Source organism: Heliangelus exortis, chromosome 7 (assembly GCF_036169615.1).
Source record: "Heliangelus exortis chromosome 7, bHelExo1.hap1, whole genome shotgun sequence".
Taxonomy (NCBI): Eukaryota; Metazoa; Chordata; class Aves; order Apodiformes; family Trochilidae; genus Heliangelus; species Heliangelus exortis.
The window spans coordinates 13,038,000-13,061,344 of record NC_092428.1 but is presented as its reverse complement, the minus strand read 5'-3'; the positions used below and the strand labels follow the sequence as shown (position 1 = coordinate 13,061,344).

Genomic DNA, 23,345 nt, shown 5'->3' with positions numbered 1-23,345 from the left:
AGGAAAAGAAGGAAAGCAGTCACCTCCTGTGGCGTGGGATCTTCCACAGCAGCAGATCCACATCTGCCCCTCTCGGTGATCCTGCACAGGCTGCAGCTTCACGTCTGCTCACCTGTGGCACTTCATGGGCTACAAATCCATGTTTACCCCACCATGGTCCTGCAGGGACTGCTCCACCCTGCTCTTCCATGGATTGTAGGGGGACAGCTGCCATCTCAACACAGGCTGTGGGGAAAGCTCTGCTCAGGCACCTTCTCCCTCTTCTTCTCTGACCTTGGTGTCTTTGGTCTGGCATTGCTTTCTCACCTCCTCCTTTCCTCTGCTCTGCAGGTCTCTCTTTTTATATTTTTGCAGTTTCATTTCCCCTTTCTTGCATATGATACCTGCAGAGGCTCATCCAGCTGCCCATATCTGCTTGGCCTTGGGCAGAGGTGGGGCCAGGACTTGAAATGGGGGAACTTCCAGCGGGTTCTCACAGGAGCCATCCCTGTGGCCTCTGCTTCCAAAACACCACTGTGTTAAACCAAGTCAGCCAATATCTCCATCTGTTCTATAAGGCAGCAAGGTGCAGCTAGCTCCCTTGTCAAAGCTGTGAAGCAGGGTTAGTGTAGCATTAAACACCAGTTAATAAGCCAAGCTGTAAGCTTGCTAACTTGGGCTGTACTCTGTTAAGCTGAGTATATCTCTGCTAGATCAGAGTTAGAGCTAATGCATGTTGCAGTGCAGGCAAATACCTGAGCAGACAAGTCTCTCAAAAGTCAGAAGTGACTTGGCTTCCTGAGGAAAACCAAGGTGGCCATGTCTTACCTGCTAATGTCTGGAAATAAATGAAAATGGCACCAGATTTAGGCCATGAGCTCATGGTTTTGTGCTGAGTAAAGGACATTGACTTAAGTCATAGAAATCATAAAAACTAGTTTTCTTAAAAGCCTGTATAACTTGATGTATTGGATTAATATTAGCATAATGTCATAGGGATAAAGTGTGCTTTCTAGTTCATGGAAACACTGTCAAATGATACAGATGACAGCCATAATGCTTGGTATATCGATTAATGCAGGAATTCAGCAAATAAACATAATGTATGATATCCTGATGCTTGACCTCCCAAGATGGCAGGTCATCCTCATGCAATTTAGGCAGTAATAGTATATTAAAATATAGCCAGGAGGTATCAACATTAAAATTAAAAGGTGAGGTATGTCTCATTAATTTATAGAATTATCTCTAGGTTGTCTTATGAGTGATGAACACTTTGGTGCAGTGTTTTTGAGCAATGCTTGATAGCTTAGAGTAGCTGTAAATACTACAGACTGACACCATTCTACCATAGAGGTTTCTGTTTTCACCAATCAAGATCCATACATGAAAATTCTTTTCTAACAAAATTAACCTGTTCTTGGGCTTCATGACTTGACAGTATTTATCCTGCTGACACTGGTGTCCAGTGCTGAGACTGAAAGAGGTTAATTCATTTTAATGCAAGTTCAAGGAGTGCTCATAGATAAGGGAAATTAACTACTTGAATATAAAAGAATAAGATGAGGGTGGAGAAGATAGGATTGAACTGGGAGGAGGTCTAGGGATAAGGAACAGAATTGTAAAGAACCTGAGCAGAGCAAGATAGATTCTGGAACTAGGGGCCAGAACACTTCCTCAGGGCCTTGGCACAGCTCTTTGAGCCACATAAGCTGCCAAACCCACTGGTGGAACATCATCATGCTGTAGATGATGGTCTAGGTGAAGGCTACTACTGGTTTGCACTGCCTGGGACAGGCATCTGTGGATTTATAGTTTGGTTCCATGTGATGGCAGTTCCTTTTTTAGCCTCTGTGAGAAAAAAAGAAAGAAAAAATGACATTTAAAAATAAATTTGCTGCAAGTAAGCATTTAAAGGTACTAAGTAAATGTGGATAGTTAATATTCATTATGATGTAATTTTTAATCATTTGTTAGGATTTGGGGAAGTCCAATGTCCCCTTCTTCATTCAGCCCTCTGCATCAGCTCCTCCCAGGAACCCATTGGTGCCTTGTAATGATGAAGACTGTTAATGGGCTCTGGCTTCCTTGATTTTAAAATTAACAAGTGCCTAGTGACTGAAGCATGAGGTCAGAGAGATATCACTTATGGGCTAGTGGTTTTTAACAACTGTATGCCTTTTCTGCCTCTGCTGCAAGCTTCCCAAATTTTCTACTACTTAATTTAACCTGAAGCTTTCCTGGTTCTTGGCAATATATTCTTCAGATCCTTATGGGCATGAGATATCTGAACATGCTGACTTCCAGACCTGAACTTGGGCTGGTGCCTGCTCACAGGGCCTGGCTATGGCTTTGCTTAGGAAGCTGGAAGCAGCAAAAGCTTTCTAAGGAATGTTGAGTCTGATGGTCCCTGGTTATGCCCTAAAAAGCTCCCAGAAAGTGATGATAGTGGTGCCTCAGGAGGTGCCTTTGCTTCCCATACCTTCCACCGCTGTGCCCAGCATGTTTCCTTCTCTCCCAGAGTGGAAGGGAACAGTTTCTCCCCATGAGTTTAAATTGGACTTAATTCCTAAACTTAATGCTGTTCTCAATAGTTGAAACATGAAAGCCCTTACAAATGTGGGTACCAAGCAAGATAATGTTACTATGCAAACCTTGACTTTTTCTTTATATTTGTTCAACACCCTTTTTTTTACTATATTTTGTCTTGAATGTGTTTATCCATATTTTTGTATATGAACAAGTAGATGTAATTATGATTCCCTAACTATAGAAATAATTACTTCCTTTCTTTAAGTGTTGCATTTATTCAGTACTTGGTCCATAGATGCACAATTGCTGCTTGAATTGGTTAATGTAGTTGATTCTATTGAACTGCTCATTTCTCCAGAGTTCTTTTCAATGATCTTAGTCTAGAATTTATTCTGAGTTCATTATGAATCTGTTATTCTTACACAGAAGTCTGTACACGCTGATCAGTGCATCTGATGACATTTCAAGAGCACTTACATATTTAAAGTTGAATTAAACTTCAAAGCTGGTTAATCAGTGCTTGATGAAGTATATTATGGCTTGTCTGCTGAAGCACTTATAGGGCTCAGAGTTCTCTTTGGATAATCATGGGTTGTTGACTTTTTTGTTTAGAATTCAATCTAACATTGAATTGAATTTAACGTTGTCCTACTTTTTCAAATTTACCTCCAAAATCTTGTATGGGTCAACTGAGTTTGGAGTCCATGCAAACATGGATACGAGCCAAATTTTAAGAGACATTCCCTTTTCTCTATCAGAATGGGATGTAGAAGTTCTTTTCACACCCTAAGTGGAGGTTGGTTATGCTAGTGAAGAGAAAGCTATAGCAAAATGCAAAAATATTTAAAATGGAGGTGAAATCATGCAGTTATTTTACTGGAAGGCATTCTTTTCTTGGGATAAAAATAGCCAGAGGAGACTAGATCAGGAAATGAGAAACAGAGTTTGCCAGATGTGCTGAATTTGCTGCACACTGACCAGCCAGCATTTGGCTGAGAGTTCCAGTGGTGATGTGAGTGACTGGATATGCACGGCTTTATGCCATATAGAGGAGCTTAAAAAAAAAAAAATGTAGGAGATTAAAATGATTAAACTGATTACTTTAAAATAGATGAGTGCTATCCTTTGTGATTTTCTAGCTAATTATCATTAATTTAATTGAATTAAACTGGTATTTGCGTTTACGTTGGTACAAGCTGAATGTTTCCAAGGTTGGATTTTCCTGTCGAATCATCAAAAATATCTGAATGCTCTTAAGTGAGTTTGAATATGGCACATAGGAGATCCATGACAAAGCAAGTGAAGTCTATACCATGAGGAACAGGTTTTCTAGTCCCACCCTTAAAAAATCTGCAATTCTGATACAGTCCTGCAATTACAGTTCTAGTTAAATCTTTGTCTGTTATTCGTGTGTTTTGGCTGCCAAGCAAAGCAAGATTTCCCATCTTTCTTATTTGAAATGAAAATGAGAAATACATACATTAGGGCATGGCTGTGAAGGCAGGAATGTAATTATTCCTTTCTTTTTGTAGGAGGAGGATGTTATGCATAGGAGTGCCAACTAAATTTCACTCTTTTGTTTCCAGGTCTCTGTTGTCAATCAGCTGGATATGCAAGTCATCGTCTCTAATGTTCCTCCCACCCTTGTGGAACAAAACAAAGATCAACTAATAGGGTAAAAAATTTATTTACTTTACAAATAACAGACAAGTCACTGATTTTTTTGTTTAAATTCATCAAGGAGCACTCTCTTTATTCTACAATCTCCATTTTTGCCAAAAGACTTGAAAATGAATGTATAGATGTTTTGATGGGGAGCATGACTGGCTGAGTGACTGGACTGAAACTTCCCTTCCCCAAATCCACATTTCACCCCTCCTTTGCAGGCTGAAATTATGTTCAGATCTGCCCCTAATACATAACTATGCAGCACAGAACCTGCATCTGTCAAAATCCAGGATGGAAAATGAATAAAGTACATCTCCAAAAGACTGAAGCAAGTGTGTCTTGATGAGCTATATTACCTTATAGAACACAGCAGCAGCAGCTTCCAGGAGTCAGGTTTTCACTTTTAGCTTCTTTTTGTAAAACAAGGATGATTTTCTTTACTTTGTCTCATTGAGCGTATAACCATGAATTAGACAATATGAGAAAGAAAGTTCTAAAGGGAATAGTTTAAAAACAGTCTCTGTACTTTTCTGTCACTGTAATCAGTGATGAATAGCATTTCTCAGGTTTCAGCAGGTTGTCTCCATCCTTACCTTTACTTCTCCATGGAAACTGAATCACTGAAAAAGAAGTGTGCTGTCTAAATGGCTCATGTCTTTGTTGGGTTAGGAAAAAATAGACAGGTTTGCTTCTGGAGATTTAGGACATGTTTCCCTTTTCTGTCTCTGGTTTGAGCTGGGTGTAAGTTAGCTCTGACTGAATCTGACATTAGAAACACTAAGTGTTCAGGCAATAGCCTACATTCCCAGAGGCTCCATTTCCTAGAGCTAACAATGTCAAAAAAGTCTGCTTGCTCAATAATTAAGATGTAGGTTTCCAAAAGTGTCAGGTGTTGGTGTTGGCTAGAGAGAAAGAGAGATCTATCTTCTGTTGACAGTAATAGGGAAAGTTTGCTTCTGCTTTGCTAAGCATTCAGTTCGCCTTAGTATGCTTCCCTGATCAGTTGTTAGTCTAGACACTAATCTGTAGCTTTCCTGGGCTTCTTTTTTCTTGAGAGAAGATAAATATTTGCTCTGAACCATGAGTTTCTATGTGACACAGCACAGATATTATGCTAAATTTGACTTAGGCTGTGTTTGAGATCCTACCAGTTTTGGACTGCCCTGGAGCCAAAGGAGCCACCAGCAAAATCCAGGAGGTGGTTTGAAAACAGGGTGGAACAAGCCTGGCTTGAATGCAGAGTGTCACCTGCAGGAGACACAGGTTGTGGCACTGAGAGTGTGAATGCTGCAATTGGTGGCATGGCAAGAGCAGAGCATCTCACCCTTTCTCATCCCTGCAGAAACCTCCCTTTGCAAACCCTGGAGCAGTTATTTCCAGCTCCCAGCAGGTCTCAGCAGCATTCAGTGCCTCAACAATAAGTACTGCCTTAACTGTACCCTCACCCCTCTCCTTTGGGGCCCAGAGGAATAGTTGGCATACCCTGCCAGTCTTGGAAAGCAGCCCAGAGCCACATGCTGCAATCTTCATGTGCTAAAAGGCTTTTTTCTGTCAGGCTGGGGTCTTTTAAAACTTGTTTCATGCTGTTTGGGCCCTTGTTCATGGAAGTCTGATGGATGTGTAAATATTTCACAGTGAATGAAGCTCTGAATGAGTGCAAAACCAGAAAACCATGACCAGCTTTTGAGTTCTTAAAATGAGCTTGGAAACCTTTAACTTCATGAGCATCATGAAGCAAGCAAGTGAGTGTAGCATAATAATTTTGCTTCTAGAGATAAGCCTTTAAGGACAACCTTCACCAGAAGAGATTGTGTTATCCTGTTCTCAAGGTATTTGCAGAGAGCAAAATCTCAGAAAGGATTTTATATGTGTACTTCTCTGTTTCACATCAAAATGTATTTATTTCCTTGCTACCTTCAGATTTCTTAGATCTTTCTCCTAATATTTTAAAAAATTGCTCTCTCCTTGCTTTTTTAATAAAGGCTTTAATGATTCATGCAGGACATAAAACAAAACAAAAAAATAGGCATTGATGATTTATGTGCTATACAGAAAATAAAGCCACAGCAAATTTGGAGATCTTATCAGGGTAAAGTTCTTTTGCCCCAAATGTTCAGAGCCATTTCAAATAATGCGCTAATATAGAAAATTAGAACTCTTTGTACAATTCATTAACAAAAAAAACCCTGTCTTTAACTAAGTCCTTCACTACCAAGGTTGTTGTCCTCTTGTTTGGGCACTGGAATGACAGTAAATACTGATCTCTGAAAATATGGCACTTAACCACTAATTGTAATACTTGGTGATGGTGAAATTTAGGGAAATGAATAGTTGGGTCATTTTGAAATTACAGGGTTTTTTCACAATAAAATAAACAGTGATTAAAAAAACTCTGGAAAACAACTTTCAACAGATTCTCCCTGGCTGGCTGTAATTCTCACTAGAGAGTGGATGCAAGGTATAAATCAATCAATCAATCTGTTCTTCTTCACTGGAAAGGCTTACTGAGGGTAGCCCTGAAATGCATTGGGTAATGGTCCAGATAAAAGCAGCATACGGGACACTTAAAACAGTGATGTCTATTTGGTTTAAGAGTTTGGGCTTTCTGAGAGATACAATGGACCTGTCTTCAGCTGGCATTTCTCATAGCACTGTCATCCTTTGCAGTTCATTCAGAAAGCCCCTTGGTTTGCTTCCAACTGTTTCAATTTCAATTTTTTGTATCTTCTGGACTGCCCATTGGAGTCAGATTTTCTGCTTCTCTCACCCACTTTAATTATGGCTGCTCTGATAGGTCCACTTATGTCTGCTGCTGAAGATGACAGAAAATAGAATGAAGCTTAGTAGAAAATGCAGTCAGTGCTCTTCTCCTTCAGAAAACTTGGCAATGGCAGAGAGAAATGTGTTCTTGGAATGTGGTAGTTTGCAAGCACTTAGTTGTTGGGCACGGGGTAGCATTTCAGATAAAATAGAATAGCCAGCTTCATGCTTGGAGCATCTAGTTCTTTGGTTCTTGTGTGACTGCAATATAAACATCTGGCTAAAATAAGAAACTCCATGTTATCAAAACAGAAGTGTGTTTTTCTCATCCCACAGGTAATAGAAATGTCTTACGAATTAAATTCCTTTGTACACACTCTTATAAATGGCAAATCATTTTATCTGAAACAGAAAAATGTAACATCTGAAAATGGGCACTTAGATGAAACAGACATTTCTGTTGAAAAGGCTGGGTTTGCCATATGGTCTATAAACTTTATAAGATGGAGATAGTGCTCTGGGAACTCTTTTTGCCTGAGCTGGAGCTAGTCAAAAGCATTTGGGCATCATTTTCAGTGTTGATGTTAACACTTTTTGCATTGTGTGTGCTTTCTGGCCTGGGCAGGTATTTAAGAGAAAATATGTTGGGCTGTACTTGGACTTGGACCATGCACTTGGACTGTACTGAGTTGTTAAAGAATGATAGGAGGATTATCTCCCCACCTTGAAAAATCATATGAGGATTCACATGTTGTTTTTTCTTCCTGTAGTGGAAAGTGAGACTGGAAGTAACAGAATTTCTTTCCATCCATATGAGGAAAATCTCCTAGTGGTGGTATAGGAATCTTTCATTGGAAAAGAGGGTCTGATGTAATCACCTCATAATGTTACTACAAGTTTATAGATGCAACAGTAGATAATTGTTGCAATATTTAATAATAAATTATGCAATTAGTATAAATAAACACTGGAATCTTGACTTCTTACATCAAGAAGTGTCTGTAGTCTCCTATATTTTCATATTTTCAGTGTAGTGATCCCCCTTTTTTATATATTCTGACTTGATACCAGAAAAGTCACTGTGCCTGTATTAGTGCAAAAATAGAGGTAACAAAATTCTTATACTGGTTGTTTATCATGGGCTTTTGAGCCTGCCTCTCTCTGCATGGTGTAGCATTTTTTGCTCTCCTGAGCTAAGAAATTTTGGCATGTACAGCCTCCTGGCCAGACCTGCCTCTGGAAGTGGAATTCAAGTGCAGATGCACCTTGTATCTGTCTTCTGGTTGTTCATCTGTATTGTGTATATTTTATTCCCTACTTTTCAAGACAAATTTACTAAAAATAGGACATGTGATCATTCCAGAGAACTCTCCTTGATGTGTATTTTGCCCTCATATGGGCACCAGTCCTTTAGTACCATAATGCTTGTAAAAGAAGGGAGCTGTTCCATAAGTTAAGAAAACCTACACACAAGCCTCTAATGCAATGCACAAGTGAACACACAGATTTTTTACCAGCAAACCCAAATGTAAAATCAATTGCTGATCCTTGGAGATGCATGGAGTGAGTGTCTCTGTATATGAGCTAACTTAAGCTTGCTAACTTAATAGTTTGCATACATAAAGCTGACTGCCATCATTTCTCAAAGGAGTGACTGCTCTGCTGTGCTTCACAGAAACTGTTGTCCACTTAACAGAAGTGTCATAATATATACTACAGCAATTTATATTGCTATAAATTCTATAGTATAAATAATTTACATTGTACATTATAGAATTTTGTGTGTAATCATAGCGTATGACAATATATTTTATACAGAGGAGCTGTATGCACAGTCCTCTCTGTAGGGCAGTGTTTCAGAATGAGGATGATTTCCCTTCAGTTGTATTTTGCTGGTAATAATATAGCAAATGGCTATATTCTCTCATTGGCAGAAGCCAACCAGTAGCATTTAAAAGGAACAGGTAACGTGAGTGCTTTATGTGGCATGTGTATATATCACTGTATTTAATTTCTCTGTTCCTGCTTTTTTTATTATTTAGCATGTAAGGATGATCAGTATTTGGCAGGGTGCCTCTGAAATGTAGCATATTTACCAAGATGTGGCTTTGTAGAATGGAACCAGATGTTAAGAGGCATTACTGGCATTCCAGCATTCTTGGTAGGTGTAGTGAGCCAGACACAACTGCTTCTCAGCTGGGCTGCCTCACAGGTGCCTCTGAAAGTGCTCTGGACTGTATTAAAATATGCAACTTTAGTGCACCAGTTTTTTTCTTGTCCTCAGTCCATAAATCAGTAGAACATAAGTATGTCTTTTCTGCTGGATGTAGTAGCAATATATAAATCATTTAAACTCATTAGTTTTCCCATGGAAGTACCACTCTATTGCTTGCTTTATGATTTTTGTCACATAATTACGGAGTTAAGCCAAATTACAGGTGACTGGACCTCTCATGTACTGGAGGGGTGGCAGTGACCTTGCCATTAAGTGCTTTTCACAGCCAGCAGTTATTTTTCTCTCCTTTATTAAGTGTTCTTTAATCCCAAGTACTGCTATAGCAGCCTTGTTCTTTGTCTCAGTGCTATCTGACACCATTTTATAGGTTCATTTTTCTCCTGGAACACCTCGCCTCTTCCTTTTCCCTTTTCATTTCTTTGCACTGTATTGTTTCATTCTAAATTGAATTGCAAAATTAGCATATAAATAAATAATGAGATTAAAGAAACATTTGCCACTCACCGGATGCATCGTATTTCATCTCCAGCCTACGTTTGGCTTTGCTTGGAGAATGCATGTCCTGTAGCTCTCACTTTGCACTGTGTTTAACTGAACCCATTCCATTTCTTTGCTGACCTTAGCCTCCCTCTGCTGTAAGCAGGATGATTAATAACACAGGGCTGCCTTTATTAAGTTACCTAATAGAGACTAAACTTATTCAACCCCAGCTTGGCCACTTGCTCCTTCCGTTGCCACTGGGGAAGCACTGGGTCAGCAATCTCCTCCTTCCCACTCCTCTTGGCAAAACCAAGTCTTGTTCTGATAATGTATTTTCAGTGAGGCCCTGTAATGTAGTGCATGGCTTCTTCAATAAAGCTGTAAACTTGTGCTTTATGCTGAAATTGATTACTATGGCAGGAAAAACTTTTATGCTGAGATCTGAAGACACATTTGGGTCAAAGTCAAAGATGTCTCTGTCTATTGCTCTTTAGGTGAGTGTAGCATGGATGTTCCTTGTGTGAATGGAAAGAAATTATACTAAAATAAAATAATGTTATGTGTGTAGGTTTTTTGGAGGACAAGATTATACATGATGAGTACAAAAAGAAGAAAAGACACTTTAGCAATATGTAAGAAAGCAAATTTCCTTTATGGTGTGCATTTATAGGATTAGGGTAAGAGACGTTGTCTTTGGGTTGTTTTCTAAATAATTTGGACGTTGTTATATGCAGAGTAAATTGCCTCAGTGGTGCTCCTTCCTGCTAGATACATGCCTTGTGTATGATAAAGAAGTAGAAATAATCTTTGTCAAAATGCTGTTTTATAAAGGAATAGTCTTGGGTTTGAAATAAACCCCAGCACAGCTATTTTATTCAACACTGCAGCACAAAGAAGGATGGCTTAGCTGACTGGTGAGGGATGCTTGAGTTGTGCTGTCAGCTCTGAAACAGCTGGGCATCTTTCCAGAGGCCACAAACATTGTGTCACCTCCCCTGTGGTTCACTTACGGTGCAATAAGGCATCTGGGAGCAGGCAACTGGGGCCCAAGTGGGTCACACACACCTCCCCCCCCATAGCCATCATTAACTGCACAGGAGGGGCTGGAATTGGTCCTTAGCTATTTGTACAGTTAAAAAGCCAGCAGCTAGGTGGTCAATTACTAACCTTGCAAAAGCTCAACACATCCAGAATTTGGCTGAAGATGAGCAACTTGAGAGAAGGCACTGGGATTAAATGAAACATTTGACAAGTCCATGTAGGTATGTACTGCCAGAACTGAGTGCTTTCACCTGGGCATTGTTGCCAAATTTGCTTACGTTTTCAAATACCTGGAAAATGGATTTATTATTATTATTATTACTAAGTTACTTCAGGGAGCTCAGTACTTCTAATTCTCAAATTCCAAAAGAAACAATTCTTGCATTTCATTTCTGAAAATATTTTTGTGCTCCAGAAACACAGTAGGCTATCAGATTGCTAGAGAACTGATTTTTTTTTTTTTTCCCCATGGAATTTTCTCCTAAGAAACTTGTGCAGCAATTACATTCAGGTACTGGTGAGAATCTAAAATGATAAGCAAATTGAACTGTTTCTTTAGTTTGATGTAGAAGGTAGCTATGCAAGATAGCAGTTTGGCTAGAGGGTATAAAACCACTGGAATGTTTCAGTGCTCTCTTGGGCCATGTCATGCTTCTCTGCTAGGGATGATGGATGGTCACAAAACAGTTCTGATGACTTGCCAAGTCTCACACAAGGAGTCTTAGTCTAGCTGAGTTACCAGGCTCTCATGTGGCCACTTCTGCATCTTGTCTTTTGAGGTGGATCAGCTGAGTCGTATGGATTTCTACTTTAGTTTTCAACAAAATTTTCTCTCTCCCAGTAGCAGGATCTCCATGCTTGGGCACGCGCCTGGCATGTCAGATCTGTTCAGTGAGATCTCATCTGCCTGTAAGGGGGTGCAGCACCCTCAGCCCTGCCACATGACACGGGGCCTGAGGTACACTCCTTGGTTTATGAACAGAGAACTGAGTATGGACTGGTAATGGGGTTTCTTAGCCAAGAATTTGGGTCTGGTTTCAGAAATGTAGGTGGAAGCAGGAGGACACCAGCCAAGGGACAGCTCAGCAAACCAACATACCTGTATGTTTTTTGCCTTTCAATTTCTCTTTCAGCCGAACATGAAAAAAACAATTTCTGAGTTTACAGGATGTGGAGGACCACATTATGTCCTCAGTGACAGTGAAAATCCTCTTGGCCTTCATTTCATTTTCGTGGTGTCACTGTCAGGAATTGGGAAAGCAGTGGTAATGAAGATGCACAGGGAGGCATTTCTGTTCATAACATGATGTCTGCAGAGCTAAATGGAGTTAGAGCAGGAGGAAAGTCTCCTTACCTAATAAGTTGCTGGTTCTGCCACTCACTACACCATTGTTGAGAGAATGGCAATTACCCCATTGCGTTAACCAGTGACAGATTAATTTTAAGCTGACTTTTGCTGATAAATACAGTGGAACTGCAGGTACTGCTGTTACTTAAAGTAAAGTGAGTGGCCACTTTCAGAAGTGTTTTAAAACACTGGAGTGTTTTCAGCATCACAAGTTCAGCTGAATGACTTTTAAAATAACTGTATGGGGAACTGCCCATACAAAACTGCAATCTTTCATTGCTGCTTTTTGGTATTAATTGCAATTTTTTTATATATTTCAACCTAAACATGCAATTTGTGTATTTCAGATGAAATATTACTGTCATTTTATTCCACTCCGGTGTTTCTTGCAATGTCAGTTAAAACCTATGGCTGCAATTTAGGTCTGACAGTCAGAAAATAAGATGCTATTTATTCTTCAATTTTAATCATGTTTTAAACAAAGATATTCTCGAAGGCAATGAATTCCAGCAGAAGCCATCCTAGGAATTTCTGAGAAAAGGGAATGTTGTGCCCAGTTCTGCTAGAAGGGACACTACATTATAATCTTCCAACCTTAAAAGACATTTCTGTGTTGGGTGAAATAATAGTTCTGTGCAAGGAAACAAAAGGATCCTACCTGCAGCAAAAGGAGATGATTGCATAGAAATTAGGGAGCTTTATCTTTGACACATTCGGTCTATCTGAATCCTTGTGCAAAATGCCATTTTAAAGAAGGCTATGGTTGCTTTTAGCCACATTCATGTGGTGTTTGGAGGGTTTTTTAATGGTTACACATATCTCAGATTTGTACTGTCAAGTTCCATGTGGGAGAATTATTGTTACTGTGGTGCCTGTGGCAGGTTTTCACCTTAGCTTCTGGAAGCAGAGATGAGTAGAATTTCCCGTATCTGCAAACAACAGAAGAGCTTGTTTAGTGGGCATCAGTCAGCTAGCAACGTGTGAGATCACCTACAATTTTTATTTGCCTTACAAAAATGGCTCTGCACTAAGAGTATTTATTCATTGCTGGGCTAGGACCCGGGACTGATGGACTTTTGAAAATCTTGTAGAACAGCTTCTATTTTAAGGGCACACTAAACTCTCATACAAAGAGCAGAGACCACTAGATGGATAAATGTGGATCAGGGGTCTTGAAAAAATAAGAGTTGGTGATAGTGTTTTGACAGCATTCTTGTACTTTAGAAATTCTGTGTCACAAAAAACAAAACAAAACATCAGAAGGTAAACTCAGCAACTGCAAAAGATTTTGTTTAAAAAACAAGAGACTTCTTAAAATTCTTGATTGTTTTTTTTTTTTAATGAGATTTGTCTTCCTCCACAGCCTGGTGCATCCTTGATGTATCAGGCAGCACATTCCCTCTCAGTACTTCCTTTTTGCCCCCTGACCCAGCTATTGCTTTTTGTATTTGGCATTCCAATCACATAAATTAGCCCAGAAAATATTGCATTTTCCCCTTACTCAGTTCTGATGGAGTGTTTAGCCTCCTAGTTTCTCTTGTTTACTTCTTCATACTTTTGCCTTTGTGTCCAGTATCAATTATATTTGCTTTTATGCCTTTGTTTATAAAACTCTCTGTTTGCTTTAACTGGACCCTTCTAAATTCCAGTCTGGAAACCACATCCTGCTGTTAGCAAGTCTGTGTGCAAAGGTGCTTTTCCTGGTTTCTCTGGGGTAAATTCTGTCCTTGCCTACAGCTGTGGTTAAAGTTCTTCTGATGGCACTAAGCAGCTTTCCATTTTCCTTCTGGCTTCATCCATTCTTGCCAGAGTTGGGATCCCCACCATCCTGGCTGTCAGCTCCAGCTGTGTCTTGATGGGAATGCCAATTCTCCACATGTGCAGAGTATCGAGGTCACCCAGCTGAGCTGTGACACTGCTGGATTCACAGCAGTGCATCAGACAGCAAGAAGCAGTCTGCTACAGCAACTCAGCAAATGCCATAGGCTTCACCAGAGTAGAGGACCAGACAAGGAGGAAGGGAAAGAACATATTTTTAACAAACTTTATGAAGGCATTGTCCTTGCTAAAGCAGTTTTTAGAGCAGTAGTAAGTTCTGCTTGTGACTTTACATAAGCTCTGTATCTGAGGCACAAGGGTGCTTTGTGTCTCTCTGTGCAGAAATCCCTCAGGTGCTCAGTGAGGTCCTTTCCCCATTGGTTTGGTGTCAACCTGACAGAGGCATGAGTATTTTTCAATTTCCTTGGAGGGCTGCAAACAGCCATTCTCCCTTTGCCTTTTTGAATATTTCAGATAAAGCGTCACATTAGGACTTCTTCCATAAACAGTTCTACATGGAAAACTAGAAAAAGATGGAATTTTGGTTTTGAGTGAATGCTTCCAAAAGCATGTACAGTCAGTTGTAAAAAAAATAAAAAAAATAAAAATTGCAAGTTAATAAAATACGCATTACATGTCATCTTCTCCAATAAATTTTAATCCCTCAATAAATTTTAATTCCCCATAATTATATTTATCTCACATATTGACACATAGTGGTTCATATACATGTCAGCAGAGCATGCCATTCTGTGCTCTGGCATCTTGTAATGAATCCTCTTGGCAAAAGAAACAGTTTCATTTGGTTTATTGTTGTTATGCCCTTTTTATCTCAGACATAGCTGCTGCTGAATTCTGTGAACCAGTCTTCCTTCTGCTTCTAGAACTTTTGTTGTTTATTTTTTTTCCTATCATAACTGTGTTAAGTTGATATTACAACTTTCTTATAGCTGTTAAACTTGCTCATGCCTTTTGGAGTAGCAGGTGTTCTGGCACCTGGTATGTTGTGCTATATTGGAGGGACAGGTTGAAAATGTTGTTCCTGTTGATGAAAATTTATTGTATACAGCCTGTGTAAGGCTGGAATTGAAGAGTTCTGAAGTCACCTAGTTTAATTAAAGGATGACAGGGGGTTTTGTGTGAAGTATAGGTGGTGTTTCCAATGAGCCATTTAAAACTCCGTTGATGCCATTAATATGAAAAGCTAGACTTAAGCACACTATTTCTGGTGACTTCTCCTAACACTTGTGAGCTTTTCCCAAGAGTTCAGCATTTAAGAGGTTATATTGAAACAGAGATTTTTTAAAAATGCTCTGAAGGTAACCATCCTTCTAAGTCTGTGGTTTGTGTCTACCAGTATCTCATTTGGCCTGTTGTTAATCAGCACAAATAAATCACTGCATCTTTCTTGCTCCATCTTACCTCTAGGATTTTAGAACGTTATGTCCAAGATCAGATTCCTGGTGCAACAGTCGTGGTGGAATCCATTGGTGCACGGAGATTTGGAGATGGGTACTCTGAAGAGGATTACACCAAGTCTGACCTCATGGTCTACGCAATCGACCCTCAAACAAATCGAGCTATAATGAGGAATGAACTTTTTAAGTAAGTATATGAATTTGTTGCTCTTCCTGTATTTCTGTGGAATGTTTTGAAGCTTACTGGTCTGCCTCTGGTAGCAAGTGGTTCAACACAACAGGATCAGAAATATCCATGGAAACAGTTGGTGAGTTCATTATGTTCCCTTGAGCTGAATGGCTACAGTATGCATGATTTTGACATTGACACCATGACCATTTGGCCCACCCTGTGGAAGAGCTTCCAGTTCCCTTTCCTCTGAAGGAATTTACTTTTTATGTATCAAAACTTCTCTGTGATCTCCAAGCAAGGCCTTTGCTGCTCCAGTTGCTGACCTTCAGGCTTTCTGCAGTTTCCATTTGCAGCGTATCTATTTTCCCTTTTGTGGAAACCAAAAGGAGGAGAAGAAAGAGAAGGAAGATAGGTGGTGAGCAACTAGTCTGAAGAACAGACATGGGACTATGATCCATTTACATGCAGGAAATGAGTCGTGTTCACAGGTGCTCAGTGGGTTGAGCAGAGACATCTGGATGGGACCATCCCACCAGCTGCTAGAGGAGGTGGGCAGCAGCAGGAGCCAGGCCACTTACATGCATAATATGATGTTGTTTCAATTAACTTTCAACTGGGTGGTTAAATCCTGGTATCACAATAAAAATGAGAGGTGGCTTTTTATTGATTGCTGATGTGTGTTGCCAGGGAATGGGGCAGCTCTGGTGATGGCAGCAGAGCAGGCTGGTAGGGTGCTAGCTCTGCTGAGGGTTCTGCACTGGTGGGATCTCGTGTGGGCATCCTGCTGCTCTGGGGGCCAGTGGTAACCTGTGCTCTGCCTGCATGAGAAGAGAAGCCACAAATTAAATGGGTATGGAAATGACATTAAGGTATTCTCTTTATATGTTTTTTCTGAGGCATTGCTAGTGACAAGTGGATTTTCAGACAAAAATAATATCTCGGCCCATTCAGCTACCAATGTATCCATGGGGCTGTAAAATTTTTTGTTAGAAAATGTATTTTTGTGTTCCAGCATTCTGCAAATGATGCAAAACAATGAAAATGCAAATCAGGTTCTCCTAAAGCAGGTGCTATCTTTTCGGGGTTTTTTGCATGTGTTTCACCTTTATGTTTGCTTTTTATCTCAGTAAAAACTAGACCAGACTGTTCAATGAGGGTATAAAGCAGTCTGTCAGTCAGCAGCCTACAAAGCAAATGATTGTGAGTCATCTTGGTGGAGTGTGATTGAAAAAGGACCTGTTCTCCTGAGCTCTGAATTTAGTCTGGATTAATTATAGCATACTAAAGCTCTGCATATGTTCAACATTTATAGGTTTGAAAAGATCACTGTGGTCAGTCTGACTTGGTATCATAAAGACCATTGGAACTCTCAAAATTAATTCTACTTTGAGTATGTCTTTCTGCAAAGCAACTGTTAAAGAAAATCCAATCGAGCACAAACTTTGTGTTGTTATTGCAGAGTAATTATTTCTATTGCCAAAAATTACGACTTTTTTTTTTTCTTTTTTAATTTGTCTAGTTTCACTCATAGAGTTTTATTATAACTTCACTTCTTTGATAATGCTTTTAATTTCTGGTTCCTACTGAGGTCTGAAGTTATGATCACATCATCCCCTTATTTTTTTTTCTTCAGAACTTCCTTGACCTCTGTGCTTTGGGCTGCGTTTTAGTTCTTCTAAACACTTACATCTCTCCAGCATCCCTTTCTGAACTAGAAATATAAAACTGAGGTGCAGTTTAGCAGTGGTACCTTTTAGAGCATTGACAGTACAGCTTCCTTCCTTCTGATGGCCATTTTCTGTTTGTAGGTATCTCTGTTGTCATACAGTATCTTCCTGCCTTACACCCAGACTATCTACTGATCCCTCTTTATTGTTGCTTTTACCACTTGTAAATTCATTGAAGTTTATGTTTTCTTCCAGTTGTAGACAGCTTAGAGCATAGCCAAAGTGGGATCCCACTACGAATGCTCAAGGCCAAGAGGACATTATTCAGTGCTGTGAAAAAAATTCAGAAAATTTATACGACCTTATGGCAGTTGGAAATCCTAGCATCCTTTTACTCCTCATTTCTCTGCAAATCTACTATTATTAATATCTGCATATTACTAGTATCTGCAAGTGAGTTAGTATCTGTGCATGGAGGCAGTGAACTCTTTCAAATCCATAAAAAGGATCTTTTTCTAAGGCAGTCTCTCTTTATGAACAGAAAATGTGTCATTTTGGTGCTCTTTGAAAACATATGAGTGTCTTTTATGGGATGTTTGTGTGTCAAGTTAAGTAAACAGAATTGAACAGAGTTGAGAGGTTAAAAAATAGTTTTTCACATATGAAGGGGAGGTTATTCATTTGCCTGATCTGAAAATGTTTGGGGTATCAGCTTAGAAGCAACCTCATTAAAATGCTCCATGTGCCTGCATCAGGAAAATTCTGGAGAATGATTTCCTGTCTTCAGGGTAGAGTTGAGTAAGTGTCAGCTTACTACAGCCAGGAGAGAAATGAAATTAGAGTTTTACAGCTTGACATCCAAAGTTAAGGAGTTTTCACTGGCTCGCAGGTGAACCCAAATCTTAAAAGGTGCTTACCCAAATCTAAAAAGAAATTCCTTCTGTGACCATCTTGCCTATAGTTTTGATCCTCTGCATGTGCTGAATTAATGCTGATGTGCACGATGGCAACACCTGCACAAACTGTGCTACAGCTGCTGCCCAACTGCCTCACATCCAGTGGTCCCAACCAGGTAGCTGAATCCTATGTTTTTGCATCCAAGAAGAATGTTTGGCTGGAAAATAAAGATACAATTTAGAAGAATAGAACAAGAATAGATACAACAGCCACACTGTGTTCTTCATTGCCAGCCTGGGAAACCCTTGTCTCTCTCAAGATATGCTGATTTTCCTCTGTCCTGAACTTTGTAGACAGATAACCAATGGGAGATACATACTTTTCCTTCAGGCTATTCTGACTGCTACCTGGCATTTTTATTAATCAGGAATCTCAGGTTACACCAAAGAATGACTCTGGATAGTAACTATGCTTTGATATTTCTTCCCTCTTATCATAAACTCCTAAAAAACTTTTAGTCCACTTAGTTTATTTTGCAGACTGAAATGATCAGCCTCCTTTTTTGTCTACTATATGAAAGAGGGTTTGATTTATTTGAGGAAAAAAAAAAAAAAAGCGCATTTGAATCCAGGAATACCTCCTGCATGTATTAAATAGAAAAGGTCCACCATTAGAAATAAAATGCTTACCCTGTATGAATCTTTTGTGTGACATGTCATGTTTCATCATGGACTAAATGTGCATGGTTGAGTTATGAACCTGTTAAAATAGGGTTTGTCAAGAAAATGTTCAGAGAATTTTAACAGCAAGATTGTGAAAATCTCCCAGAGATGAGGTGCTGTCCTACCTGAATGCTTATGCCAACTCAAAGGACATGTAACAGGCACCAGTGACATCTAGTGCACAACAGAAGAATCCCAGCTCCTGTCACATTAGGTTTGTGTCTTTTGAACCATCAGTGCAGGTCTTTAAGATGTGAAAAGGGATTTTTGCTCAAATACACAGAATTTTTTTGCAGAAGTTAGGGAGTTAGTTGTGAATATTAGCAGAGAATACAAAGGAAAACGATTCTTCAAAATGCTTTGTGTGATACTGTGGGTCTGGGAATGAGCAGCCACTGCTCCGTTTTGAAGTTAGAATCACGAAGCCTGGGCTGAGCTGTTTGGTGAGCTCTGAGAGCCAGCTAATAGATTACACACACAGAGGAAAGTGAGTTCTCCCCAAAGTGCCAAAAACCCCAGGGGCAATCAGTGCTACAGGAGTTTATGAGTAAATTAATGGGAGATGAAATCAATTGTAAGAAATCAACACCTATTTAAGAAATGGTCTTTTAGGAGTGTATTTTCTGTCTCATGACGAGACTAAGGAAATAAAAGCTTTGTCAAACCTACTTTAGATACCCAGATTTTATATGCAGAAGTCCTCTCACAATATTTTTTTTTCTTTCTTTTTTTTCTTCTTTTCTTTTATCTTTCTCCGGGAGAACCACTGTGTTTGTAAGACCCAAGCAGGATCCTCCTCCATCCTAATCAGTTTTTCCTACTTTAATCTCTATAGCTGGAACATACTACTTGGCAGCTTGGGAGACAGTCAATCCTCACTTTAAACATGATCCAAGAATTTTTATTTTCCTTGAAAGTTAAAGCCTTGGCCAATGTATTTTTTCAAATAAAGCCTAAGAAAAAATATTTTTTCAAAACTCTTTCAGTAAGTTCCTTTAACAAATATTCATTTTGCTGTCAAAGTCATCTGGTGAAAATTTTCAGTCATATGGGAAATTAGGCCATTTGCTTAGGGTTTACATCAGGTACCTGTCTGTAAAGTGGTGATTACCAGGATCAGATACTGATCTTCTTGCTTTTCCAGTGTTTGCTTTTCCAGTCACCATTCCAGTTAACACTTGCTTAGTAACAGTGTTGTTCCAAGTTCCTCTCATAGGTGATGCACAAAGGGAAGATGGACATTCTTACAGGTTGTGAGCAGTGACACCTGATAGCTTGGCTAATTATTTTTGCCTAGGACCTAACTGTCTTAACAGTGTGCCTTAAGGCCTACTCGAAGCCAGTGTTTGTCTGACAGCAGTATAAATTGCTAACTGGTCCTGTAAATAGTAAGGTTAGTCAAGATTGTTCTGGTATCAGGCAGTGTTTGAAGTATGCTTGAAATTTAAATTGCAGTTTATTAGAGGTATTGCGTGCCTTTCCTTTTCAAAGAGGTGTGAAACTCCAAAATAAATGGCCTGCATCTTCTCAATAAAATAAAAGAGAAGAAATTTTTGCCCCTGGAAATTAGGATAAGCTTCAGCTGACTTCTCCTATTTAAACTGTGTCCTCAACTGTATTGAGTACACTGGAGTTACCACTGACATAGGGATTTCAGGGAATTACTGATATTCTCTATCAGATAAAGACAAGGATTGTGCTTTATCAGACCAGAGTTAATAACCCAGCTATGCAGAAATTCCAACAGTGTTAATGAACTCGGCTGTAATAGTTTTCTTTTGTGCCATGGAAGGTTCCTGGATGGCAAGCTGCTGGATATCAACAAAGACTTTCAGCCATACCTGGGGCAGGGGGGACGCATCCTGGAGATCCGCACCCCGGACGTGGTGGCCAATGTCAAGAAGCAGGCACAAGCTGTCAGCTTCACCGAAGGCGCCTTGCTCGCCCTGGCTGTCATCATCATCCTCTGCTGCATGCCAGCTATCCTAATAGTTATGGTCAGCTACAGGCAGTAAGTACTCCTCATGGTAGCAATTTTGTAGTAGGAATGCTACATTTCTTAGTGGAACTGCTTTGAAAATTCTCCCTTGTTGCAAGGCGATAATTGTATAGGGAAATATTTTTAGTTTCCTTCTCACCGTGAGAGTTGGTCAGTGCTTAATGTGAGCTGTACATGAATGGAGGGGGGAAAAAAAAAAAAAAAAAAAAGGAAAAGGTACTATTTGAAGCAACAAATCAAAAAAACAAATTGTGCAGTATGGGTGAAGTTAAGAGGACTCACTTTTTTTCGTTTAAATCCTGAAATGCTTGTGGCTAGATGATTCCCTAGCTGTATGCTTCTTAATTGCAAATACTTCATGAGGAATTGATTTTGAGCCATTTTAGTGCCATCTAAAGCAGCACATACCAGAGAACCTTCTTATTATTTCCATTCACCTCTCATAGACTCAAGAGTTTTAAGTAATTGGACTTATACAATAATTAAAGGATCAACATCACTAACAAGTTCCTCTCAGCTAAGCCTTTTAAAGTCCACTCATACTCAAAATCAATGTATTTGGACTTAAAGACTGAATGTTTATTTTTTTATTTGATCTTATGAAAAATTATTTCCACATGTAGGCTTTGAGCACTCTGAATTACCAGCCATTACAAAACCAAAATATAAATCATTCTGTGCATCTTCCCCATTAAGAGGCTATGTTCAACTTCTGTATAAGTTGGTTTGCATCTCCATGTCTTTGTATCTCCATTTTAAAACTGTTCACTAGCTAGAATGTAACATACCCTCATTGTGGAAAAATTCTGCTCCCCAAGACCATGTAGGAAATCTTTCACAGTGTTTGTTTTTCTTTTTTATTAGCTTTGTTTCTATGAAAAAAGCTTTGCAACCTTTCTTTGTGTTGAGCATAGTGAAGTGTCAGTGCTTCTGGAGCCTCCTGCTGCAGCGTTGCATCATGCTGGAATAGCTGATGCACATATTATAGGAAAACAATTGCAAGCTGCAAGCTGCAGGAGGTGTAATGTGGCACAAGATGCCAAGTAAAATTTAAACTGTGCCTTTTTCTTTTCTGCACTGCAGTTAGAAGTTAGCAAAGCAACATGTTGGTAATTGTTTAAAAAGCTTTCCCTACAGGAAAAACCAGCAGCCTGCCTGAGAGTATTTTCCGTAGTGGCAACAGCAGGATAGCTGTGCCTTGATGGTTACTGCAAGGTCTTAGGATATTTGCATTCCCATTTCTCCATACAATTTATGCTGAGGGAAAATAGTCCTTCCAAAGGAGTTTGAAAGGGCTTGAAAAACTTTTGTGTTGTTGGAAGTGCACCTGAAAACTGCTCTACTTCTCCCCAAATTGTGTACAAAATTTGCTTCCAGTGAAGCTGAACCGGTTCCACCTGCAATTCATTTGTTGTTTTTGTTGTCTGAATTGTCTGTTTCTTTAAAAAATCTAACATTTTCATTTGTATCTGTTAGGTTCTGAAAGGTTTATAAATTTTAAGTGCTCTCAGCAACCTATGTTACTTAATTTCATTTAAAAAATCACATTTTTGTTGTCTAGAAGTATGACTTGGGCTTGGTATTATAGCAGACCAATGTAAATTAAGTATACCTTTACAAAAAAAAAAAAAAAAAAAAAAAAAATCACAAAAGAGTGCCAAAGAAAACAAGAAGGAATTTTTGTGGTATTATCAACACCAAAAGCCATCCTGAGCCTTATGGTTTGGGTTTGCATTACAGCCTTTTTTCTCCTTTTCAAAGGGATTTTCAGTATTTTTCCTGATAACTTTCTGGCAAAGCAGGTGCTTCCAGCTGTCACTGAGTATAGAGGTTATAGCAGGAGAAATCTAACTGTCAGCACATAAGATGGAAATGGTAAGATTTGTCACCTGTTAAAACTTCCTAAGTGCATAGATCCATTTTTCAGTGCTTTCCATTTCAGACATCAGCTTAATAAATTTCGTGAAAAAAAGTTACTGAAAAGAAAACAAATTTATGAAATCATCACAGTCAAAGTGCAGCTCAGTTCTTACATTTGTGTCTTATAAACAAGCCAAGATCTGTAATAATTCTTTTGTATTAAGGTAGTGTTTTTGAAATGCACTGTCCAGTACAAACCTGGAAGGTAACTATAAGTGATGCTACTAATCACAGAAGACCAATGTCTTCAATTTAGCAACCAAAAATAATACTCCTTCACTGAAGGTGTTTTCTGTAGCATTCTTAGAACATGTTAAAATGAGAAAGTAATTATAAAAATGCATCCCTGATAGTCCACCTTCCAATAATTCTATTGGAAGCGTTCAAGGCGGTGTTGGATGCAGCTTGGAGCAACTTGATCCAGTGAAAGGTGCCCCTGCCCAGGGCAGAGGGTTGGAACTACATGGTCTTCAAGGTCCATTCGAACCCAAACTTGTCTGGTATTCTATGATAAATATCACAAGGTATATTCATGTTTTCATGTCCCACTCTTCTATGTGCATGTGTAACAGGGACCTGTTCTCTCAGCCCACAACAGTTTTCCCTGATGTCATTCCTGTTTATGCTGACTGCAAAATTGTTTCAAGAGTACCACAATTAGCAACTTATCAGCTCTGGAAATTATGAT

The 23,345-nt window shown here is 39.3% G+C and overlaps 1 protein-coding gene across 3 annotated transcripts in view; it reads left to right on the top strand.

Annotated features, from left to right (window-relative positions):
* The window catches only part of PCDH15 (protocadherin related 15), a 344,988-nt gene that overhangs the window by 297,440 nt on the left and 24,203 nt on the right, over positions 1 to 23,345 (top strand). For all 3 annotated transcript variants that reach the window (XM_071748909.1, XM_071748908.1, XM_071748907.1), the window contains 3 exons: positions 4,098 to 4,186; positions 15,291 to 15,467; positions 20,531 to 20,749. In XM_071748909.1, the coding sequence (XP_071605010.1) occupies positions 4,098 to 4,186; positions 15,291 to 15,467; positions 20,531 to 20,749 (485 nt within the window). The remainder of the gene's footprint in view (positions 1 to 4,097; positions 4,187 to 15,290; positions 15,468 to 20,530; positions 20,750 to 23,345) is intronic.